At 37.5% G+C, this 25256-nt stretch overlaps 1 protein-coding gene across 2 annotated transcripts; it reads left to right on the top strand.

Annotated features, from left to right (window-relative positions):
* Positions 1–3592: 3592 nt before the first annotated feature.
* Positions 3593–24414, top strand: LOC135225710 (uncharacterized). Of its 2 annotated transcripts, none has more exons than XM_064265075.1 (8): positions 3593–3841; positions 8028–8220; positions 11686–11828; positions 13094–13237; positions 16129–16281; positions 16624–19842; positions 22578–22833; positions 23767–24414. In XM_064265075.1, the coding sequence occupies exons 1-8, from the start codon at positions 3824–3826 to the stop codon at positions 24108–24110; spliced, it is 4470 nt and encodes a 1489-aa protein (XP_064121145.1). In that variant the 5' UTR covers positions 3593–3823; the 3' UTR covers positions 24111–24414. The 2 variants fall into 2 exon arrangements, with proteins under 2 accessions (XP_064121145.1, XP_064121147.1); XM_064265077.1 differs by having other exon boundaries at positions 3594–3841; positions 23178–23909.
* Positions 24415–25256: the final 842 nt, after the last annotated feature.

Here is a 25256-nt window from a genome sequence, read left to right as displayed (position 1 = left end):
TGTGTGTGTGTTGTTAATTATTCACTCCACCGCGCAATTTGTAAATGGCCGAGAAAATTCGTTGGCTTAAATCACCACTGCATCAATAAAATATTGCTAGCCGCTTTGGAAACTAGTAAATTGGTGTTGACGTAACCTTCATCAACTTGAAACTTGTCTTCTGGCTCCCCTCAGCGTGCAGCTTCACAAGGCATTTTGCGCAACGACCTTCGCACCCACCCAGCTGGTTGCGCTTTAGACCCTTTTATTTTGTCATAAAACGTGCTTCCTTTTCAGCCCCTCCCTAGGCCTACCCCCTCCCCTCCCTTTTTTTTATTTCTATCGTGCAAAGGTGGAATCATATTCACATTCTGAAGAAATCAAACCATCACCTGCTCTACATTACTATGTCCATACCAAACCGAAATGATGAAAGAGACAGCTTTTTCTAGATAAGCCGATGAATGGAAATGCAGGCTTGCCTACAGAATTTTTCTCAGATGTGTCCCATTTGCGGAGAGGCTTATTATGCCTGGGTCCTCCTTTACAAACAGGCCCTTGTAACATAAACGCAGCACAGTACTCTGATATCCGCTACCGTTTGCGAAAGAACACATGCGGAGATACTGCGATTCGTATTATTGCTTTTTCTTCCCAACTTTTGCAACCGTACACTCCACGTTGCAAACAGGAATAAGCGCTGCAAAATATTCAGTTGGAAAAACGCACTCATTATTTCCATCTGCACACTATTTGCTTACCATGAATGTCTACGTACAAACGTTTCTACTAAATCAACATGCTATTCTTCCCAGGAGCGGAGTCTCGATCTACTGCCTGTTCTTTGAGAAATGTAAATATCTGGCTTACTTTTTATGCAAAGCTTTACTTACCCATATTAAAGAGCCATTTCTGTATATAGACGACTGAGCTGTTTCAGATTTGCAAAGAAAAATATTCTGTTGATGGAATGAAATAAATATTCTCTTAATAACAAAAGTCATTTCGAGAAAATGTAATAATAAACTTGAGATAGCGAGCAGATAGACATGCTAGTTAATTGGCCATTTACTTTCGACACTTTTTATATACACAAATCACATAAAGGACTTCGTATCACAAAACTGAAACGGGTAATGAAAAATGTCCCTTTTTTTACATAAAAAACAAATTCGTGATTATTACAAGTGTAAATAGTAAAGATAAACTGAAATAATATCAAGGAGTCCACTCACTTACAATTCGAAAGACTTCTACTGCTGACGGATGAGGTGATGAGGGAAGCCTTCAACATCCCAATAAAGCTCAAGCATCTGAAGAGGAATGTCGCCAAAGTGAACTGCTCCGACATCAGTCGGCTATAGCGGCCGAAACAGACATAAAAATTACGAAGACGAAGAGAGAGAGAGAGAGAGAGAGAGAGAGAGAGAGAGAGAGAGAGAGAGAGAGAATATCTGACTGGATTCAGTTTATGGTGTCATCCCAAAGCTGCGGAAACAGACATAACAATTACGGAGAGAGAGAGAGAGAGAGAGAGAGAGAGAATAGCTGGTGGACTCACTTTATGACTGCATTCCAAAGGGGAGAGGATTAGCAAGTCACATCGAGGAACTCCGTTTCATAAATATTGACTGTTTTACACCTTAATTGGCATTGATTTTCAGCATCTGCTTCTCTCTCTCTCTCTCTCTCTCTCTCTCTCTCTCTCTCTCTCTCTCTCTCTCTATCTGTATCCTCTCTCTCATCTTTTCTCTCTCTCTTCTCTCCTCCTCTCTTGTGCTAGATTTTTTTAACGAAATGCGATCGCACCGTTCCCTTCCTCGGCGGCATTAGAATCGAAAGCAGGTTACCATTGCTGCACGAGAGAGAGAGAGAGAGAGAGAGAGAGAGAGAGAGAGAGAGAGAGAGAGGGTGGAGGGTTCGGGTTATAAATTACACGCCTCTCTGTAGAGAATTAAAGTAGTGAAACTGAAACTATCGAGATGACATTCCCTTCCTGGCCCAATGAAATTGATGCGCTTATTTGCTAAGGTCAGTTATCAAGGCAGCAACGTGCATACACTTTCACTGGGAAACCATCATTTTACAGAGAGAGAGAGAGAGAGAGAGAGAGAGAGAGAGAGAGTCTTGTTATTTCACATTGCTAAGCCATTGTTGAGTACAAATTACCATAAAAACACATCAGAAACAATTGTATACAACTCGACGAAAGAGGGAGAAGGAGAAAACTGTACAAATCTGATGATAATTAATGACAAGATAAACATCCCTAAAGACTAGCAAACGCACACATGCAGCAAGAGACAGCTCACATTCGGTGAAGTAGATGTAAACTATGAACTCAAAGGGGAAATATTACCGGCATTTCCAAAAAAGTGAACAAAATTAACACTGCCTTTCCAACTTCGTGTGTACACACACAAAAACACGTGTCTATATATATATATATATATATATATATATATATATATATATATATATATATATATATATATATATATATATATAAGCGAATACCACGGAAAATGATAGTCAGAAATCCAAGCGCTTTCGTCTTTATTCAGACATCGTCAGTAGCTCCTTGACGATGTCTGAATAAAGACGAAAGCGCTTGGATTTCTGACTATCATTTTTCCCGTGGTATTCGCTTATTTATGAAGTCACGTGCATCTACTGTAATTTTTTAAGCATATATATATATATATATATATATATATATATATATATATATATATATATATATATATATATATATATATATATATATACACATACATACATACATACATACATATATATATATAGAGGAGAACTGAAAATAGTCGTTAGTAAGATATAACAGCATCTGAGGCGTTTCTTTCAGCATTTATTTCACCGTTAATATACAATGAGGCGTTTCATTCAGCATTATTTCAACGTTAATATACAATTAGACAATAGAAAAAAAAAAAGGTCGCCTGAGTCAACAACAACACGACTGCCAATTCTGCGTTTTCTTTTTTATTAATCTATATCTGTTCTCTTGCCAGTAAGAGAATCTCCTTAGAACCGCAGCAAATTGTTGCTTTTATTTGAAATATTTTTTTAAGCCCCGTTTACTTCAAAAGGACTCTCACACAGTGCAAGGGCATCTGATGTGTTTACATCGATGACGTCACAAATACAAATTAGCACCAAGGTTGAATTGTAGAACAAAACTATCTCTTTAAACTCAAAGTAGCACAATAAAATTCCTACAGAATAAGGAAAAACTAAACGAAAATAATACAATAATGCTTCGTTAACAACACCAATCGGTGACAAGCGAAAGAGCTTTATTTTTTTTTAAGTCGGTGATGTAGAAGGTTTTCACTAACGTTCTCACGAGAAAGAAAACTGCTGCTGCTGACCTGCACCAAGCGTCTAACGACGAGACGAATTGGTTAATTGATTTTCTTTTTATTTAACCCCGTAAATTTGAATGCAAATACTAGTAAACAATTCAAAGGCAAAAATTCTATTCCTTTTCATAAAAAATCAACAGATTGTCGTCATAAGAGAAGAACCATAAGCCGTGAAACGCAAAACAGAGTTCCAATCCTTTACGTCTCGAAGAGAAAGATCCGGATCCCTTTCGAAAGCCGAGATTCCCCCGAAATCTGTTCGGGACGGTCGGGGACGTGATCTCTCCCTCATTAGTGATGGTGCCTCGTAAGATGGGGAACTCGAGTGCATCTTACCTTCGGGTGGAAGGTAAACAGTCTCTATAAATACGGAGAAAGTTGAAGTGATACACTCAGTGGTTGCCTACCCAGCGCACCAAGAACATCGCTTTGTGGTAGGATAAAACTTTGGCGACACGAAAATGCTCGGCTTACGATGGGTATGTTGACTTTTGACTATTATCTTTCTTTGTTGGTTTTCTTTTATAGGCTCAATGGTGCATCAAATATACAATCTCTCTCTCTCTCTCTCTCTCTCTCTCTCTCTCTCTCTCTCTCTCTCTACTTTCCTTTCTTCCCTAATATTATTTAGAGGTAAAAATCACCATGCAAAGTGAAAGTGAACGTTAAATGAAATATCGATAAGTAGAAATCAGTCAATATGCAAACATTTTAAAACTAACATTAACTTAAGAAGAAAAAAAGGCTAAGCTGCAAGTGCGGTAGTAGCAAACGTGTAAAAGTAACAAGAGCCAAGGAGCCAACACTTTCTACTTAAAAATAGCAGAAAGTATTGGATGCCTGCGCAGGCACGGCCCGCAGCTACCGATTTGAAAATTAAACAATGATAAAAACGAAGCATAAAACTTAACACTTGACAAATTAGCGTACAAGAAAGTAAAATATACGCGGAATTATATGAGAAAATCTCAGTGCCCAAAGGGTAAACGGGTATAATGAAGTTGAATGCCCCCTACCACGGGCCCACGGACCACCTGCTGGCTGACACGTACCGGGCATTTCTGGTGAGCTCTACAGCTGGCACTCAACTTGTGGGACGAATATTTCTTCCTTAATTTTGGCTGTAAATCGGCTCATCTTCTGTGAAAATAAAAACAAGCATATACAGAAGGGTATAAACATGTACTCATGCATACATAAGTAAAGAGCAAGAAACTGAACACAAATATGAGCGTAAAAACGCCAACTATAATAGAGAGCACAAACATGGCACAAACCCACAGACACGAACAAGGATAATGAACCCTAATAATTCCGCTTGCAAACAAACGCGCCTAACCATACAAATGAACGTGAGCCAGAATTGCAAACTGGTAAGTAAATACGCACATTGACACACACTCAGACCCACAAGAGAGCACACACTTGAAGAAAAACATAAACACGTCAAGAGAGACGCTTTCCAAACAAAAAGTTTTAGGTGGAAAGTTCCTGACCAAGAGGAAAGTTTTCCCAACATCTGTAACAAAGTAATGAAACAAGTATTCCTGACAATACGATACGGCTCTTTGCTCAGCGAGATATATATAGATAATATATATATATATATATATATATATAGATATATATATATATATATCTATATATATATATATATATATATGGATATTGTATATATATATATATATATTATAGATATATAATATATTAATATAAACCATATAATAATATTATATACATATATATATATATATATATATATATATATATAGAGATTAGAGAGAGATAGAGAGAGGAAGAGCGAGAGAGAGAGAGAGAGAGAGAGAGAGAGAGACTATATTAAGCCACGCGATATTTCTGGAGTCATGTTCCTCGGCGCCTCCAACTGATGAATGATTTGGCCCCGCGCGGGAAGTGCCACCCGATACAGACAGAGTGCCGTCAGGTGACTGACACCAACGCAGGCGAGGTGGATTTTTTTCCTTGCAAACTCAAGCTGAGGAAAGTGTCAAGGAAGCGTCTTTTCTGGCGCCTTTCCCTATCTTGCCAATATTTGGTTGCAAAACGCAAATCCTGTGCATTTTGTTCCTGTGTGAAGTCACATTTAGGAGCGAACCTGTGACGGGTTTTGCTTTTCTTATTTACTACTATGCAAAAGTTGGAAACAAAGTGCTATAAGAAACGGTGCTCCATATAACAAATTCTTCAAGCGGTAAACTAATGTAAAATACAACAATAGTTGTATTTCATGTTAAGCGTTTGTGATAATTAAGTTCTGACAGAAAACATCCATTTCGCCTACCATCTCAATACATTTAGCAACCCATATCGCAAATCTTGGGGCAAACATTACACACAGAAATAGAGTGATAAATTCAGATGCGTAAAGTCAGGGCAAATAATGTTGGAATGAGGGTTATACATTGAATCTCCGGAAACTAAAGTATGACTAACAGATTTCAAAGGAAAACACAAGTAAATAGCATCTCTGCACATCCACGCACACCTGACGCTCAAAAGACTAATTTATTTTAATAAGAGATATACATATTTTCAACATTTCAGTATATACTGATATCCAGACAGTATATATATATATATATATATATATAGATATATACTTTATATGATATATATATACTACACACACGTGTGTGTGTAAGTTGTAACTGAGGAGATGAACTGTTTGTATGGCATATATTACAATGGAAAAACTGGTTGGCCGAAACGTGGATGCAAGTAGAAGGCAAACGTGCGTGGAAAGATAGATTAGTGTTGAGAGGAAGGCTGAGAGGAAGACTTAGGAAGGATTGGATAGAACTGAAAGAGTATTAGGGCGGAACTGCATATAACTAGAAGTGCAAGAGTGCATGTAAGATAAGGGTGTATAGAATAGAGTGCAGGAGGTTTCGACGAGCTTTTGATGAGCATTTTGTTTGTGTAAATAAACCTTCTAATTTTCAGGAAGTTTTGCTGCACTGGGGGTTCATCCACGATTACGGTGTTAAAAGTATGAAAGTGAAAGTGACTTGTGTTGTCTTTTCTCGAGCCATTCCCTGCTAGAAAAAACACTGCAGACGCAGCCACATTCACACGTTAACTTCCACAAAAATATCTTCTTCATACGCCTACGCAGAGAGCTCATTAGCAGTGTTTCGAACCACTTTGCACACTGACTCATTCACATGGCCACAGGGGCCACTGACTTGAAATTCAAGCTTCCAAAGAATATGGTGCTCATTAAAGAGTAAGAAAAAGTAAAGGGAAATACAGAGAGGAGATCTCACTTATCCAAGAGAAAAAAATTGACAAATAGATAAAACTTATTAAAATGCAAGAATAGCATTAGGGTAGTAATGCATTGCATCTTTGTTGAAATTTGTAACTTCCAATTGCACGATATTCTCAGGGAGAATGTTCCACAGTCCAACGGTGTGAGAGATAAAGGACCTCTCGAAATGAGAAGTTCTACAGAACGACGAGGCTCATTTACTGCATATTGGTGCTGCTGCTGTTCAGCGAGTTTGCTGCTCTCGTTAGGAAAACGGGATCAGGGATTAACTGCGAATATTAAAGATCCTTATTAAATACAACTTATGAAAAAGTGACAAGCAAGAGACCATCCGTCGATGGGATTAATAAGAATAATTTTGTTGTTGTTTATCTGGTAAAAGTGACAAGAGGACACTGCAAGAGTTATATAAACATTACACTGAATAATATACCATGGGACGTGCATGGTAGGATGACGAAGAGATTAATTAACTGGAGAAGAATGTTGTCAGTTTAGACAAATAACAGGGAGTGTGAATTAAATGCCAGTATGAAACAGATATGTATGAAGTTTGAAAATAGAAGGAAAAAACTGCTACATGGAACCAATAGAAATACAATGCAGAGTATTAAGAATACTCTTTCTAAAACAAAAGTTCTCTAGAGTGATAATCAGTTTTTATATTAAAGGGGAAGCATATGTTAAACTTATAGACGGGAGCGCAATCAGTTTGGTGTTAAAGTTGGCTGCAAAGAAGGTGTTATGTCTTCACGATCTTGATTACCGGAGTGATGTAAGAAGTCAGAGAAAGGAAAACAGATGTAGATTTTGTAGAGGTAGGCGAATATGACACAGAAATTTCAAGTTAGAAGGAGTGTAAGAGGTACCGAAAAGGAGGGCTGTCTGCTCAGGGTGTTTATCTGCAATCATCATCTTCTCTTTCCTCTGAAGCCATCCTTGTTTAGAAGTGTTTTAACTTTGGCTAATATTTATATACTATATATATATATATATTATATAATTATATATATATATGTATATATATACATATATATATATATATTTAGTATATACATATATATAAAATGTATGTATATATACATATACACACATTACAAAATATGTACATATATATAAATACACACACACACACACACACACACACATATATATATATATATATATATATATATATATATATATATATATATATATATATGTGTGTGTGTATATATATAAAGCATGTACACGTCATTTTATGCATATATTTGAGTTTCAAACAGTTATACTAACATAAAAATATTTGTGAGCAAACAAGTCAACTGTAATGAACGACAATATTATTCCAAAGGCCACACGCTAAAACAAACTCCTGTATTCTCCACCGACAGGTAACAGTTGGCCTTTTAGTAGCGACAGCTGCGGCATGTGTATCCGGATCTGGCACGGGGGACCTACTAGAGGAGACCGACGACGGCGGGACTGAGAACCCCTGGATCCGCGGAGACACATCAGTAGCAGTGCCTGCAGAGAGCCAGCAAATCTCCGTCGTTGCAGCCCCCGACCTTCAAGCGTCAGCCTCAGGTAAAGCCTCTAGTTTCGGTACTTGGGAAGTTTAGTTCGTGTGTTCGGTTCCCGAAGCATTTGGAAAAATAGAGATATTTGTTTTCCTTTTAGGATATTCATTCCCCAAATATCCTTTGTCGTTTCTCTAGCGTGTTCGGTCTTCATAATCCCGGAGAGGTGTTTTCTTTACCAATGAAAAAGAAGCTCGATACCTCTTACTTTTGCACTTCTTTCCTCGAGCCTGTAATCATATTCCAAGTCCTTTCCAATATACCACTATGTTTGTGTATTTCTGTTTACCCATGCATCTCGGATATTGTCGTTCTCGTATGTTGTATGTAAGTCCCAAGCAGTCTGCAGTAACACTAACTTTTCTGAGTCCTACGACCGACGACACTACAATAAAACCAATTGAAAACATGCAAATGTTACTGACCTATAGTAGAGTAAAAACAATGATAGTTTGTTTTGCTGCCATCATGTCTACATGAAATATTGATACATACCCCGCAGTTTGGAATTTAATTTCAGCTTTATTTACACACAGCACCAACGCAGACTGAGTTACGATTCATTTTCTTTCTTACTCCCTCTCCCTCTTCCCTTCTTTTATTAGGCAACATAAAATAGCAACTGCTATTTCATATTTCTTAATCAGTTTATTCATTCTAAAGTGTTCTTTCTTCACCTACCCTTTTATTGGCACTCTTCCTCCTTACTCTTTCTCTTCACTAGACACGAATCTCTACGATATGATGTCATAGGTCAACATTCAAACGATGTTCTTTCCTTGACGTCTTCGCCCTGTCGCCTTCACAAAAGATTAATACATACTCCGTATTCACATGATATCCTTTACCTGTTGTTTTGAATCTGCATTCATTGTCGATGAGCTTTAATTCACCGAACATTCCAATGAACCAATCTCTGTAAATTTATTTTGTGATGATGGGTTTTGAAAAGCAATGGTGCTTTTACCGCCCTGTTTCATATGCGGGCTTTCACGTGAGGAAAAATAACATTGAAAACACCCGTATCTATGACCAATACGGTGAAATTTAATCAATTTCCACTAACCTTTCTCCTGTGACTTAACTATTGTATTAATACTGCCGGGCGACTAATACAACAATAGCTACAGCTTCGATTATAGCTACTATACAAAGCTATCTGCTGATTACTTTTCCTTCTAAACTCACGTGAAACTCTTACGTTTTCATATTGATTCCGCAGGCTTTTTAAACTAATCTAGGAACATCGTTGCCAAATTAAAACGTTAAATAAATATTCGGTTCTCTTTAATGTTAATTCTTTTTACCTGAAGGGAGTTGGTCGTCTAGAAAAGGTAAGGCAAAGATCACCTAGACATTCATTCTACATCTAATGAATCGTGTAGCCTATATTGCATATTAAATTTTTCAAGATTGGTGATACTACTACTTATATATGTTTTTACTACGTAAATCCCTCATAATACAGACACATTAATAATATAAAGACCATACACAGTACACACACAACAGACACACACACACACACATATACATACATATATATATATATATATATATATATATATATATATATATATATATATATATATATATCCAGATGGCAATCACAGACACAAAATAGATTATATAGCTGTTGATATGTAAAGAAAAAGAATACGGGAGTGATCAGCAAATTCCCACTGCCACAATTCACCTGAAATTTAACGTGAACACAACAAGAGTTTTGCAACTGAATAGGAAGATGAGTACAGATTTCAAGGAAAATCCCTTGAAAGTCATGATTGGTGGAATTTCAGAGAACCTTTGGGTCACACGATATACATACAAGTATACACACGAACAAAATATATATATATATATATATATATATATATACATATATATATATATATATATATATATATATATATATATATATATATATATATATATGAACAAGACCACAGTGGACGGTCGAAAGCTTTAATCCTGTACAAGAGATATATATTTTAAACTACAAGAGGATTTTACTTCATTGTGGATTGTATCCCCATTTACTTAGAGGTGCGACATAGTACCTGGCTTCTGCATATATATATATATATATATATATATATATATATATATATAATATATATATATATATATATATATATATATATATAAGGTAAAAAGGTAAAAGTATGTCAGAATTTTTCCCTTGATATTTCTAGTATAGATAAAGTCTCGTTCGGCTTTCTACCATTCGCGTAGGATATTATGGCCATTGCGTGAAACATATCAGATTACTGCAATGCATCGATTAATGAAAAGCTGCCCAGATCTAAAGGATATAAAAATTACATTCACCACTAGCAATTGAACGCCATTAGTACCACAGGGCAAATCTGATGTTATACCCCGTTCAGTTATAAAAGCCCAATATTTCAGTTAATGATGTCATTAATCCCATTGTAATAAGTATCAAATAAATGGAGATTTCATCGTCCTTCTATTACATAAGCCAAAGCTATCCAATAAGGGCTTACACTACCCGAGATATTCTCTAATTTTCAGGCTGACTGATCATATCCCAGATATCTTATAGTTTTTCAAAGACGCTTATAATCCCCAACTGACATACTGGGTCTTTAGAAAGGGTTTTACCGCAGCCAAGATCTCTTTCAGCTCATCTGCAGTTAATACTACACAGATCAAGACTTCAAAAGGATTTACGTCATCTATCGCTTACGTCGGTGATGGAGAGAACCACTTACTGTATTTCACAATTCGTATTGATTCATTTCCCGAACTTGCCTCGTTACGGCAACGACCTATACTTCATCAAATTCATATTGCCATTGCCTATTAAAGTATACACGCTCCTGCGTTTTCCGTTTTTATATATATCATACAGGTTTTATTAATTCGTTCAACAAAAACGAGATGAACTTATCACTAGGTCATTTTAATGAAGAGTCTGGTACTTCCAAGGTGTAAGCGCCACAGCGGCGTGGTTGGTATGGTATTAGCGTCCCGCCTCGGTGGTCGCGGGTTCGATTCTCGGCCATTCCCATTGAGGAGTGAGAGATGTGTATTTCTGGTGATAGAAGTTCACTGTCGATGTGGTTCGGAAGTCACGTAAAGCCGCTGGTTCCGTTGCTGAATAACCACTGGTTCCATGCAACGTAAAAGCACCATACAAACAAACAAAACAAACTTCCAAGGTGTAACGTTTGTTTTTGTGAAATTGTTTAACAAAAAATCCTTTGTAAAACTGAGTGATTTTGTAAAATGTTCACACAGACCATTAGCTGGAATTATTCTGCAAGTTTACTCCACTGATGTAGGATGCTATGGTGCACGAAGAACGCATGGTTTAGCAGAACTTCAGCTTACAGCAGGTATTCCGAGATACTATTCCCCTCTAGATCTTCCAAGACGAGTAACAGTTATATTAGTGAAAGAGGATAACTGAAACCACTTCATCAACAGGCATTCCTATTCACAGGATACGGCAAGCATCACAAAGGGCACAAAGGATACAAAGGCGGATACCACGACAAGAAAAGCTACAAAGGGAAAAAGGGACACAAGGATGAAAAGGGACACAAGAAGAAGCATAAAGGAGACTACGGCAAGGATCATAAAAAAGTGAGTTTACTAAAACTGAAGATGTTCTGTCTTCAGCTCATTATTGTTCTTACTGTGATTTTTAATGGCTCTACCTGCTGTAGATCACTTACAAGGACTTGAGAGAGAGAGAGAGAGAGAGAGAGAGAGAGAGAGAGAGAGAGAGAGAGAGAGAGAGAGTATAAAACCCATTCCAGGTCTATTTCTAGCTATCCCCATGTTGACAAATATTCTGATATCCTACATGGTGCCAATTGGATTTGTTTTCGCCCTAAACTTAACATTTTTTGACGCTGCACTTATGAAAAAGACACTCGACTTCGCTGAGAACGTTCGATTTTCGATAAGACCATCTGGGTAATCTTTTCCTGCAAAGTGAGGCAGTGCACCCGTTGCTTTTATGGAAATCGAAATTATGTCGAAATACAGTAAAAACTTTTTTGTTTTATATCGTTCACTTAGAATGAGTTTGCAAACTATTTCTCAAAAAATTGGTACAACTTTATAACGTCCCATTAACACTGAATTTCTTGAGTTATTTGCTCAAATTGACAGAATTACGAACCTTGGTTGTAAAAATGAGTTCATTTAGAATTTATAACTTCCATTTACTACTGGATTCCTTTTTCAGAGCTTATTCAACGAGTTCGTGCGCTTACCATGACGATGTTATTCTCATCATCTTCATGATCATGCATTTATTTTCATATGTTTAACTGGCATATTTATTTTTCAGTCATTTTCTGGTCAATCTCCAGACCAGTTACCAAGTGGATCTTCAATATTCAAATTTTTTTGACTGCCCCCAAGGGACTATCATTTGATCATTCTCCTTGCGCTAATATTACATATTCCAACCATCCCTTCCCTCTCGGTTTCATTGGAATGGTTTTATCAACGGTTGTTTTGTCTTGTCTAATACTACAGTTATAAGATACCCTCCTCTTAATCCAGCTTTATCACAAACATTCAAGTATTTGTGGAAAATGACAAGTTTAATACCAACCAGAACAACATTTTTAAGAACTGGAACTAAAGTTATATAAATAATTTCAAAAAACAGTATCTGGATTTTCCCTTTAAAGGTTACTGGTATATTCAAGCATTTCTAAAAATGTACTCCGAAATTTTTCTCAGATTGTTTTCAAAATCCAAATTAAATCTATATAAAAAATAATTAAGTATGATAGGATTATTGTGGAAACCTTAGCCTTTAAATTTTAAATATAAAATAGCAGAATTATGTTTTAAAGGATTTTCACAAACAGCAAATTTCTTTCACTCAGGGTTATCATGATAAAGGCGGCAAGCATTATAAAGGCCATGAGGACAAGCACAAATATTATGGTGACGAACACAAAGGCAAGAAAGGAAAGAAAGGTCACCACTACGGATCGAAGGGTCACCATAATAAGGGTCATAAAGACAAGGTAAGGTGGCATGAAGTAATTTGTGTTCCAATTCCCATATCCTTAACTTCTTCGATAATGCCTGGCCGAACTTGTGAAATTTCCTGGCTTAGACTCTCGTAGCCCGGTTACAAGTAGTGTATTATTATTCTTTTTTAATGATCCGGGGCCAGTGGCATTAAACTTTTCTTAAAATTTCCACAAAATTACGGGTCGTAACGATGGGGTCTTGATATAAATTGCATAAATTCCACAACATAAAAAGAATGGAGTTAGCAACAGGGTAACAAAAACTTACAGAACAAATAGGTTCAACATCCTCTGGAGCCAGCAGTTTCTGATGGAAAAAGGTATAACTGCTCAGGTCTGGCAGATTTTGCTAAAAACATAAACCTACAATCACCACGAGCTGAGGATGAATCAGGGGTTCCACGGCTGATTGTCACAGACATCAGCTAAAATTGCTCGGACCAAGTTTACTACTAGACTATCGCTCACAAGTCTACCCAGCTGAAAATAAGTAACACCATCTGCTGAGGGTCATGAAAATGCTTGGGAGCTATAAACCTTACCCCTTAACACTTACTGAGAAATCAGAGGGCTTTAACCTTTTTGGGTGATCCAGAAAGGATAAAATGTATGTGATGATAAGGAAATTATGGTATACATGCATGAATTTGCGAAAGCATTGTGGAAAGTGTGATTATGAATGGTGAAGATGATAAACTTTGGGGAATAATTAAGAATTTTTGTGTAAATGAAGTGTGCATTTGAACATGTAGACAAGAGAATGACTGGATCGATTTAACAGTGGCTGTTCGATATCTCCACCAATGCAGTGGTTGGAGAATTCACAGAAAGGAGAACAGATGTTGGTGGAAAGTTAAGTCATGACTGAAGGATGGAATAGTAACACTTACAAATGTAAAATACTGATTGGGGATAATATGCAGTCTGAAACTGTTGGCAAGAGAAGAAAGTTAAAAATAAATGTGAACCAGAGTAAGAGTATGAGGAAGAATGGAAACGAAAAAAAGAGGAACTAAAATAGCTAATAAGAATGGTGAAAAATTGAAGCCGCTGATTTGTACAGATATTTAGGAAAAAATAAAGTGAATAATGGAAAGATGGAAAAAGATGAAAGACCGACAAAGAATATGTGAAGCAAGAAAAGTACCAGGGTGTGTGCAAAACATAATTTGAAAGAGAGAAAGGGATGGCATACATAAAATGGTAAAAAGGATAGCATCAGTGCAATAATATGTCAGCTTATGGCCTTGCAATAAGAATGGAGGATGGTAGGTTCGGGAAAAGAGTGTGTGATTTACAAGTATTAAGGCGCAAGAGAAGAAAAAGACGAAACTCTCATGAAGTTGAATTACTCTAGATAAGAAGGGCATTGATTTCCATGAAACACGATAATGGTTCTACCATCCTAGGTGCTGCTCTGGTTACTGGTCTTGAGTTAACTGACAGATGACTGTAACTTGCTGGTGAGTGGCTGTTTCAAAGTTGCATGGCTGCTGCTTTCGAAGGGATGCTCCTCATAAAAAGGGTAAGGCTACTCGTCTCCACCCAAGGCAGCATTGCTCTTGATGGGGAGCTGCTCTTCTCTTGTGTGTGTGCAGAAGAGAAATGAAATCTATAACTTTCTCAGTGTACTAGAAGGTTCTGATAGGTAACAGACACCTTTAATGTAATCTGCATAAGACCTTTGGTAATGCAGAATAGTATACAGAACCGCTTCCTCGAGAGGTCACCACCAACATTGTATGAATTTTATCGTCCAACTCCAAAACCTACAATGGAAGAGCCATCTCTATCCTATGACACTGTCTTCAGTTTCATAGAAACCAGAAATTTTCAATACTTCACTGAAGCACACATTATGAGGCCTGCACGGCAGAAGATAATCAGACCCAAATACTTCACAGGGACCAACTTCAAGATAATGCAGCTTACATTCAGCAAGCTGCAGACTCATATTATCTTCTGAATATATATCCACAGCAGCATTGCCAATCTTCGGCAGCAAGCCCTCCGGGACCGGTAACCCCATCAGAGCAACATACACCTTGGGTGCAGAAACCTCATTTGGAACAGCACGTTGTTCAGGGAATCACCCACTTCAGGAGAAGCATACCAAGCAGCCACACTAACCTAAGCCAGCCACCCAACCGCGAGTTTGAGTCGGCTAGTCTGTTAGCCCTTAGGATTAGTAACCAGGACAGCATCAAGGATGGAGAGAGCTTACAGTTACTCCCAGGAGCATCCCTTCACCCCATTAGTCAGTGAAAATTCACATCACTGATTGAGGCTGGTATTCTGAAGTCATCAATCCAAGTTACATTTCCTTGCAGAGCAGAGCATTTCACTGAGAAGCACTCACCACACTGAAGATGCCTAAGAAGAAGGCAACCAACTCTGAGTTTAGGTGGAGGAGTCAAACGTCTTTGCATACTGTTTTTTTTTAATAAGAAAAAGTTTAAAGTAACTGGCGATAATAATTATTTTCTCTTATATTACACACCTGAAAAATATAATAATTATAATGTTTGCACACTATTCAGTTTAAGATGCGTAAAAGTAATTTTCAATTAAAATATGAGAGGTGGGGCCTTGTTGAATAACTGTTAGATTACATAGGATCTTAAACCATGCTTTGAAAAATCTCAACTGCAAAACAATTTACTAAAAATTTTTCATCTTCATCCTTAAAGCGCTTGATAGATTATACCCTAAATGAGCACCAGTCTTTTTATCCGATAAGGTAAAACTATGATAATATGATATTTGCAATTCACTCTTTATATATAAGTTCAAAACAAGTGATTATCCTACTGAATCATATATTTCACAACAAATCTTCTGTAACCACAATTACTTCAATGATTTCCTTAAATGTTTTTCAGGGCTTCAAGAACGTGTACCACAAGGAAGAATATCACCACCAGAAAAAGTACTATGACGATCAAGACAAAAAGAAATACCACAACAAATATGATGATTATGACAGTTATTTCAAGGCCAACAAAGGAAAGGATTATAAGGGCAAAGAGTATAAGGTAAGGCTATGCCGGACTGCTCGTCTTTTTACTTTGACCATATGGTCATCGTCTTATTCATGGTGGTTTGTGAATCTTTCCCTTTTCTTTTTTGTAAATTTTTCCAATTCCCAATTATAAAGATTTTCATTAAATTTGTTATAAAACAGACTTCTGAAACATACTCCAAATTATTTGTAGGTTTCATGCCACATAATTTCTATTTCTATTGTCATGTTTCTAACTGTCAATCATATTTTCTTTATAGCCACAGATGCTTCATTATCCAATGTTTCAGTGATCATGGAAAATTCATTAATTTAAGCATACATGTAGTTTATCCTTTCTCTTACTTTCCACTAGGGACAAACTGTAGATAAATATGCTAGAAACATAGATAATCAGGAGCACATTGAAGAGCCATTGCTTATAGCAAGGGTGAGATCCGCCCTCGACAAAATAAACGACATTTCTTCGAATGCGAAAGACGAAAGCCATGGGGAAACAGACCTCCCTGTCACCCAAGAGCCGGAAGAATACTTTGGCGGGGTCATGAGATACGCCGGACGCGCTCTTCTCGATAGAAGTTCGAAAGGAAGAGCTCGCTTCCAAAGAAGCAAATTCTATAACGAGCAGTGCCAGGTCCACGACCTTAGGATGATACGCAGATACTTGATGTACTGCGTTAAACATTCTGGTGATGTAGGACCACCCGAAGAAGGCGCTCCACCCTGCAGTGAGGAGGACTTAGGCAAGATTAAAAAATATCTGAATTTCTGCCAGATACCTTTTCTGGCTAAAGCCTCCAGAGGAGATAAGAGACAATACAAAAAACTCAAGGTAATAGCAAAGAAACTAGACATGAGAAACAATATCATTGAAGATGAGGAAGTATATCAAGAGTCTGAGTATGCTGCTGAAGTCTGTAATGTCGAGGACTTGAGACAAATGAAAATTTACATAGAAGATTGTTATTCTCGGAAGGAACCACTAAGTGGGCGACCCTTCTGTGAGCTTGCAAATTACGAGAAGTCTCTTGAATATCTTTCGACCTGTGAAATATTTTTCCTGTCTAAGGCTTCTCGACGAGATAAAAGGCAATATAGTCGCCTTCTTTCAATGGCTTCAGCCATGATTCAAGAAGTAGACAAAACTGAGAGTAGTAGTGAAAAGGAGCACTCACAACCAGAGTGTTTAATTGAAGATCTAAGAGAAGCACAGAGATATGTGAATGGATGCAAAAAATTATTGAAAGGAGGCAAATCTAAAAGGAAATATGGGGCCAAGGTCTGCCAGAGAGAACATCTGCTAAAAATAAACAGTTATTTGTTGGGATGCGAGGATTTTTTCTTGGGAGATGCATCAGCAAGGGACAGGAGTCAATATTCGAATCTCGTATTAACCTCAGAAGTTCTCGGAGTGGAACCAGGTGAACAAAGCGAGTCACAAGAAGAAGAAAGAGTAGATGACAATATAGCACAATGTGAAATCAAAGATCTCAGGAGAATACCCCGATACCTGAGATCTTGTGATCAGTCCGAGTCATGTGAAATTGATCAACTGTCGAAAGTTTACGAGTTTCTCGTGTCCTGCGAGACGTTCTTCTTGCAAACGGCATCCGAAAGGGACCGAAGCAAGTATAATGAACTCACCATCAAGGCAGAAATACTGAGTACCCGAGAAAACATCGAACAGTGGAGAGAAGAGACCGTTGAAGAGAAAAAGCTTAATGCACAATGTAAATTCAAAGATCTCAGGAGAATACCCCGATACCTGAGATCTTGTGATCAGTTCAAATCATGTGAAATTGATCAACTATCGAAAGTTTACGAGTTTCTCGTGTCCTGTGAGACGTTCTTCCTGCAAACGGCATCTGAAAGGGACCGAAGCAAGTATAATGAACTCACCATCAAGGCAGAAATGCTGAGTACCCGAGAAAACATCGAACAGTGGAGAGAAGAGACCGTTGAAGAGAAAAAGCGTATAGAATCAATCTGTAAAATTCATGTCCTAAGAAAGATTCCAAAATATCTACGAGCCTGTTATAAGTCGAGAGACTGCAAACTTAAGCGGCTATTGAAACTTCAAAAATTCCTTGGTCTTTGCGAAGATTTTTTTACCATAGCCGCTTCCCCTAAAGACAGGGGGAAGTATGCTAAATATTTTCGATGGTCCACGGAGATCGTTGATAAAGGGAGATACAGGGAGGTCAGTAAGAAGGAAGAAGTGCACAGACAAGACAGAGGGATGCGCTGTGACCTAGAAGATCTCAGAAAAGTTCCGAAGTATCTGAGTGACTGCACAAAAACAAAGACTTGCAAGAAAAAGCAGCTATCAAAGGTGTTTAGGTTCCTGTTCATCTGTGAAATCCCTTTCACCAGTACTGCGTCTCACCGGGACAAGAAAAAATACAGAAAACTGATGAATGTGTCAGAGAAATTGAAACTAAATAAGCCAGTAACTATTAAACCTGTAAAACGAAGGAGAGAGAGCACCCCAACTACGTGCGCAACTCGTGATCTAAGAAAAATCCCAAGATACCTAAGTAGATGTGCCACATCAAACAAGTGTAGGCCGAGGCAGCTGGCAAAAGTACATAAGTATATGACATCATGCAAGAGGACATTTACCAAAAAGGCCTCTCGAAGTGATCAAAGGAAATATGCTAAACTGACAGCTCTCTCCAAGAGAATATTACACAAGAAAGAACCTAGATTAAGTCACAAGCAGCATAGGAGAGAGCGAAAAGTCAGTCCTAGACGCCAGAAGACGAGGGAGAGCATCCACCATCCCAAATGCAAAGTGACAGACTTAAGAAAAGTTAAAAAGTACCTTACAAGATGCACTGCCAAGACAACGTCAAGAGGAGGAAGACGACAGGCCCAAAGGGGAAACGTCTGCGGAAAAGGAAAATTGAATAAAATGAAGAAATTCCTGCTGTCGTGTAAGAGAGATTTCTTGAGGAGGGCATCCCGATCTGACATGAAACAGTACCACAAACTCATTGTCATATCGAAGAAAGGAGTAAAGCAACAAGGTCGCAGGAAGGGCAAACAAGCAGCAGCTAGCAAACGAAAAGTATGTAAGGTCGGCGATTTAAGAAAGGTTCCAAAATATCTTAAGAAATGTTCTGACGCAATTCGACGAAACCTGAGGAAGGGCTCGAAAATAACTGTTTGCAAAAAGGAAAATATCATAAAATTACGCAAATACCTGGACGACTGCCAAAGTACTTTCCTTAAAAGCGCATCCAAAAAAGACAAGAGGCAATATAAATCCCTGGCCGCCTTGTCCAACAAACTATCTCGACTAATCCAGCGACAAAGTGATAAACGAACTGACAAGAAAGAAATCTATCCTTGCGATAAGGATTCCCTACGGAAGCTGGAAAAGCACGTCAAGCACTGTCAGGCTAAGATAAAAAGGGATAAGAAAAGGGCGGGGGCTTACCGACGGCGAAAACAAGAAAGGGCCAGATATATGCGCACCAAGAGGCGATACAGAAAACAAAGGAGTTACCCCCGCAAAGAAAACGAGAGATGCAGGGTTTGGGAGAGACGAGCCAGGCGTAAATATAGACAGGTAAAAGTGCATGAGACAACCAAAAGCTTCTTTCACAGGTGCATCCTACCTTCGTCGCCTTCGACGTTTTTAACTCCGTTCCCCCTAACAGGATCTTACGTTATTTCTCATTTATTAATATTCTAATTTGAACTTTACTTGCGAATATCCCTTTATTTAAAACCCTTTCCCCCCTTTACCAGGATATTGCATACTTTTTAGATTTAACACATTCCACACTAGGATACTGAGAAAGAACCTTACAGGGAAGAGAATAAACACCCTGAGAGAGAGAGAGAGAGAGAGAGAGAGAGAGAGAGAGAGAGAGAGAGAGAGAGAATGTGGGTTACGGATGCCAAAGTTTGGCAAGAAGTGGTCCAACTGAGGTGATAAAGTCCTTGCTACGAAGCATTTATCCTCAAAATAGCTCAGTTGGAAAAAAGATTAAAAGCCTCTAAAGAACAAAAAGTACAAATATGAATAAAATAATTCGGAGATTAGTTTGAAAGGAACCGAAGGTGAAGGAATTCCCAAGTCCATTCCAGAAAAAAATATGATAATAATAATAATAAAATATACATTTATACACACAAAATATACATTTATACACACATACGTACATGTATACAAAAGTCTAAACACTATCCACTAATAAATATAAATACAAAATATGATTACCATTAGCATCAACCGTAGTAATAATATCAACTGCAGAACCAAAAACGATACTTTTGAATAATAAGAGAAATGTCAATACTTTCATTTCCATTTTAAAATCAATCACCATGGAAAAATACGAAACCTTCAGTAGGTCACCTGCATCCATAGTTAGAAGAGGATAAACATTTCCAGACCCCTCCTCCTGAATTCTCTCTTCTGCTTGAGCAGGCTCACTCTTAAAGTCACCTTCTCTTCTCCCAAAACCCATGATTGCGACCACCTACGCTCCCGCATCAGCCAAATATTGAGTCTTACTCTCATCTCAGGACTCTCAGTTGCTCGCCTCCAATTCATTTGAAACCTAAAATTAGAACGCGCAGTTAATATTTAAACATTAACTGGAATGCTGTTTCCGATGTCAATTCGTGATCCGTATTTCCCTTTTTGCAAAGTCAACATCTGCAAGAAATCGGCTGCATGCTTTATTCATACGGTAAACATAAAACATATTTCCATGAATATTTTGTTAAGTCATTTTCATTATTGCGATGGAAATCTGACTGATGAAGAAAATAATGAAAGCTGTTAAATTGAAATGGCATAAGTTACAAAGAAAATTAAGATACTTAACATACGTCATCTTTCATGGTAATGAAAACGTTGTTACTTAAACAGAAACGAAATTCTTCACACACCCTACATTTCATTTAAACAAATTTTACACAGATTTTAGAGAATGCCAGTCACAATTTCAGATAAGTCAGGAGTGGTCGCACACTTAAAACTTAGGTCATGCCAATTACGATTCGTGGAAGGCGCAAAAATATGAGTCGCTTAAAACTTCTATTACGCTCGTTAAAAAAATCATTTCTCTTTTCAACTTGTTTTTATGATTTCAACGAACGAAAAAAATATTTAAAAGGATGAAAGACCAGCTTCATTTCTTGGGCAAACACTTATCTTACTTCTTTGGCCAACAGTGCAAAAACCGAGCATGAAGGGGTCAAGCAAAAGCTGCCTTCTCGTAATAGGCTGAACTCTGTTCCCCAATTCAGTCTGTGATAAGAAAGATGAATGATCGTTTGCTCGCCGGGTTGCCAAATATGTCTCTTTCTCTTTGGACGGTTATGAAAGAAGAGGCGAGGGATGAAAAAGAAATGGAAATGTATTTCAGCGCTCTCTTTCATAAATTGCTAATATTTTTCTATTTACAGTATTTTCAGCCGAACAAAGAAGACATTTCTTCATTCATTTTTTTCTTGGAATCCTGCACTTCAAACAACGTCTCATTCTTATTTGTTTATATTATGAGAATCATTTTCTAGTCCATTAACAATCATATCCACACATCTACATGTTTTTATCTTCAAAATACTTGCAAACGATAAATATAAATAAAACAAAGAAAAATAATCAGATATTATACTACGTTGGTTTTAGTGTCAACATTAATAACCACCATTTATAAAAAGCCAGACGCCCTCGGCTAAGAACTTCAGGGCCGAGAGGCATATGGTAATATATATATATATATATATATATATATATATATATATATATATATATATATATATATATATATATAGTGTATAGAATGCAGTACCGTACCATTACCATTTAAAATATCTGTAATATAAGAGGATTTATGATATAGCCACCCCCTACCGACGAAGCATTACAGTTCCCAACTCCTCGAGGGTGAATTCAGATATGGAGTTTAATTTAAGTAGGCGAATTGTTACAAAGCTCAAAGAATTGCGAATACATATGAAGTTTTCAAACATCAATACACAACACACACACACACACACACACAACACACACACATATACAAATATATTATATATATATATATATATATATATATATATATATATATTATATATATATGTGTATGTATACACATACATACATACACATATATACATACATACATATTTATATTATATAGTATATATATATAATTATATATATATATAGATATATATATATATATATAAATATATATATTATTATATATTATATATATATATATATATATATATATATATATATATAAATATATATATAACTGTTCATTTTCTCCCACTGTGTAGGGAGGAAAATACCACGACAAGTACGGCAAGAAGGGTGATCACGAGAAGGGTAAATACCACGATGACCATAAGGGCCACAAAGGCCACTATGACCACAAGAGCCACTACGGGGACAAGAGTTCCTACGGTAAGAAGGGAGGATACAAAGGGGATTATGGCCACGACGACTACGGGCATGATGACCACGACCATCATGGGTATGGCCATGACGACCATCATGGTCATGGATACGGCCACGGCGATTATCATGGTCACGGTAAGATTACTTTTCACTGTAAAACAATGGTTATCTTATCTTTTCATCTACTTAACATTAATTTGGCATATTTAATCAACGGAATTCCAACCGCATACCTACTGGTTTTGAAAGAACCTTAATGGGTTATTGAATGGCGACTGATTTGTAGTGTAATCTGCAATATCACAAATATAATGAATATCATTGCCTGCAAGATGAATTCGACAAGCTCTTGCGGTAAGTTTCAGTCATCATGCATGTTTACATACTAAATTATAGTTTCTATTATGAATTCAAGCTTTTATATGTATGAACTACTGGTGTCATGTGTTAACGTTTCACCTTCCACTTCTTCCCAACAGGGTACATGATGTACCCGGCATTTGCTCCAAGAATGCCAGTGTACTGCTTTCGACGAGATTACTGCGCCCCTTTTATTCCTCCACCTGTTTACTCTTTCCCCTTCCCTTACTTCTGATAACCATTCAATAAGAATGATTTACTAACTCTTCCAGGAACTGCCCAATAATACAACATTCCTTGGCCGCTTAACTGATGCTCTGCATTGAACACGTTGAGTAGGCACTGACAATCAGTTTTCAATAAAAATTTATTGTTCGTTTCTCAAATGCTTTGCCTTTCACTAGGCGAAACGACGTGCTGTTATTTTCAGTTTAATTCAAGCATGAAGTAGTTCTTTTTACTCGTTGTGACTATTAAACCTTACGTTTTTCTTTCTAATCAAACAACTGAAAATGCTTTCAACCTCCATTCTGTAACTAACCTTAAAATTGTAGATTACTTCTACGAATCGGATTTTATTCACTAACATCCAGATATCAAATCAAACTTCTTTTTTTACGCTTGTCATGTTCTGTTCATTTCAGTTATTCCTTTCCACTTTGTAAGTAGTGCTCATATCCACAAACTAATGGCCCTTCCAAACTGCAGGAGGTTACGGCCATCATGATCACGGGGGCTACGGTTCCCACTCCAGTGTCCATCCCGTGTCAACAATTGCCAAGCATGATGCCCCTGTACCTGCCTACCCTGCTCCTGGCCCGGCCCCTGTATATGTCCCTGCTCCTCAAGCGTCCAGTGCGAAGTCTTCCGCATCCTATGGCTTCTATCCTTCGCCGAAGTTAGTAGCCCCGCGAGCACCTCCAGTAGCAGCATCCTCGTTCCATCCAAGGGCGTCTTCCGCGGGGGCGCCTCCCGTCAGAGTCCACTACGGATTCCAGCCTCTCCAGGCACACAACTTCGAGAGCTTCGGTAACTTCGGCAAGTTTACCTGAAGGGGCATTCCCCTGTCCCTAATTAGATGGAGCATATAATGATTGTCTTGCTTGAATCAGAAATAAAACAAAAGCATACAATGACACAAGAATGACTCATTTCAAGAGAATCTCGATTCAGCTTCAATGCCATTCATCTTTTGTTGATTTCATACCAGTCATCGAGTGAGCAGATTCATTATCATCTTCCATTTACCGTCATGCCATAAAACAAGATGTGATTTGTTTTTAAATCACAAGTAGAATTATCTATTTAGTATCAAACCTTAATGTAGATTTCTCAGATATTAAACAACAAAAGCTACTTCTCTCTCTTTGCTTTCCTTTTGACACCCCTCCGAAAACTGTAACATCAATTTGATGTTGGGGCAATCTCCGTAGTCATACCATTTGCAATCTCGATGGCGAAGCGCTTGATGAAAGCAAAGTGTTCTGCTCCAAACAAGTAGTTCCGTACAATGATTATGGATGTGTCTACGAGACGACGGATGCTTCAATAAGTCATTTGGTCACTGTAGGGCCACATATGAAATGAATTAACAAGGAAGAAAATCTGTAATCAAGAGACAAACAACAAATTTCAGCACAAAACATTAGCTTCGTTATACAACCATCCTGGTTTTGATTTACTACCTTCAAGCTGTTTTCCATAATAGCTATCCAGAGGTCTCCTTCTGAAATCTCTCTCACCAGTTGTAACAACTTTTCTATACTGATACAACTTTTCTATACTGATATTAATCAATACTGTATTATCTGCAAGCATATGATTTCACCTGTTTGAAATCTCTTTTACTGACAATGGTCGGCCGTGTATTACCTACGTGCCAGAATGAGTTAGATTCCTCTTCTTACAGTTGCTGTCACTATTTGTTCTAACAGCTCTTCTCTGCACTTGTCATATCATCTACAAAATGTCAGCGCAACTTTCACACATTCGCACTGAATTCCTTGATACACAATCTGGTACGATATTGCAACTACAAACAACTAAAAAATTCTTAAACTTTCCTTCACTATCAGCAATGCATCATCTGCCAAACACCAGCCATCACATATCACAATGACACGCTCTTACCCCACAGATTAGTATTTGTATTCTTGTTTTCATTATGCAAATACTCTATTGTAAAGATGCTAAAAGCC

This window comes from Macrobrachium nipponense, chromosome 13 (assembly GCF_015104395.2).
Source record: "Macrobrachium nipponense isolate FS-2020 chromosome 13, ASM1510439v2, whole genome shotgun sequence".
NCBI lineage: Eukaryota > Metazoa > Arthropoda > Malacostraca > Decapoda > Palaemonidae > Macrobrachium > Macrobrachium nipponense.
The sequence above is the reverse complement of the archived record's forward strand: the minus strand, read 5'-3'. Positions and strand labels throughout refer to the sequence as shown.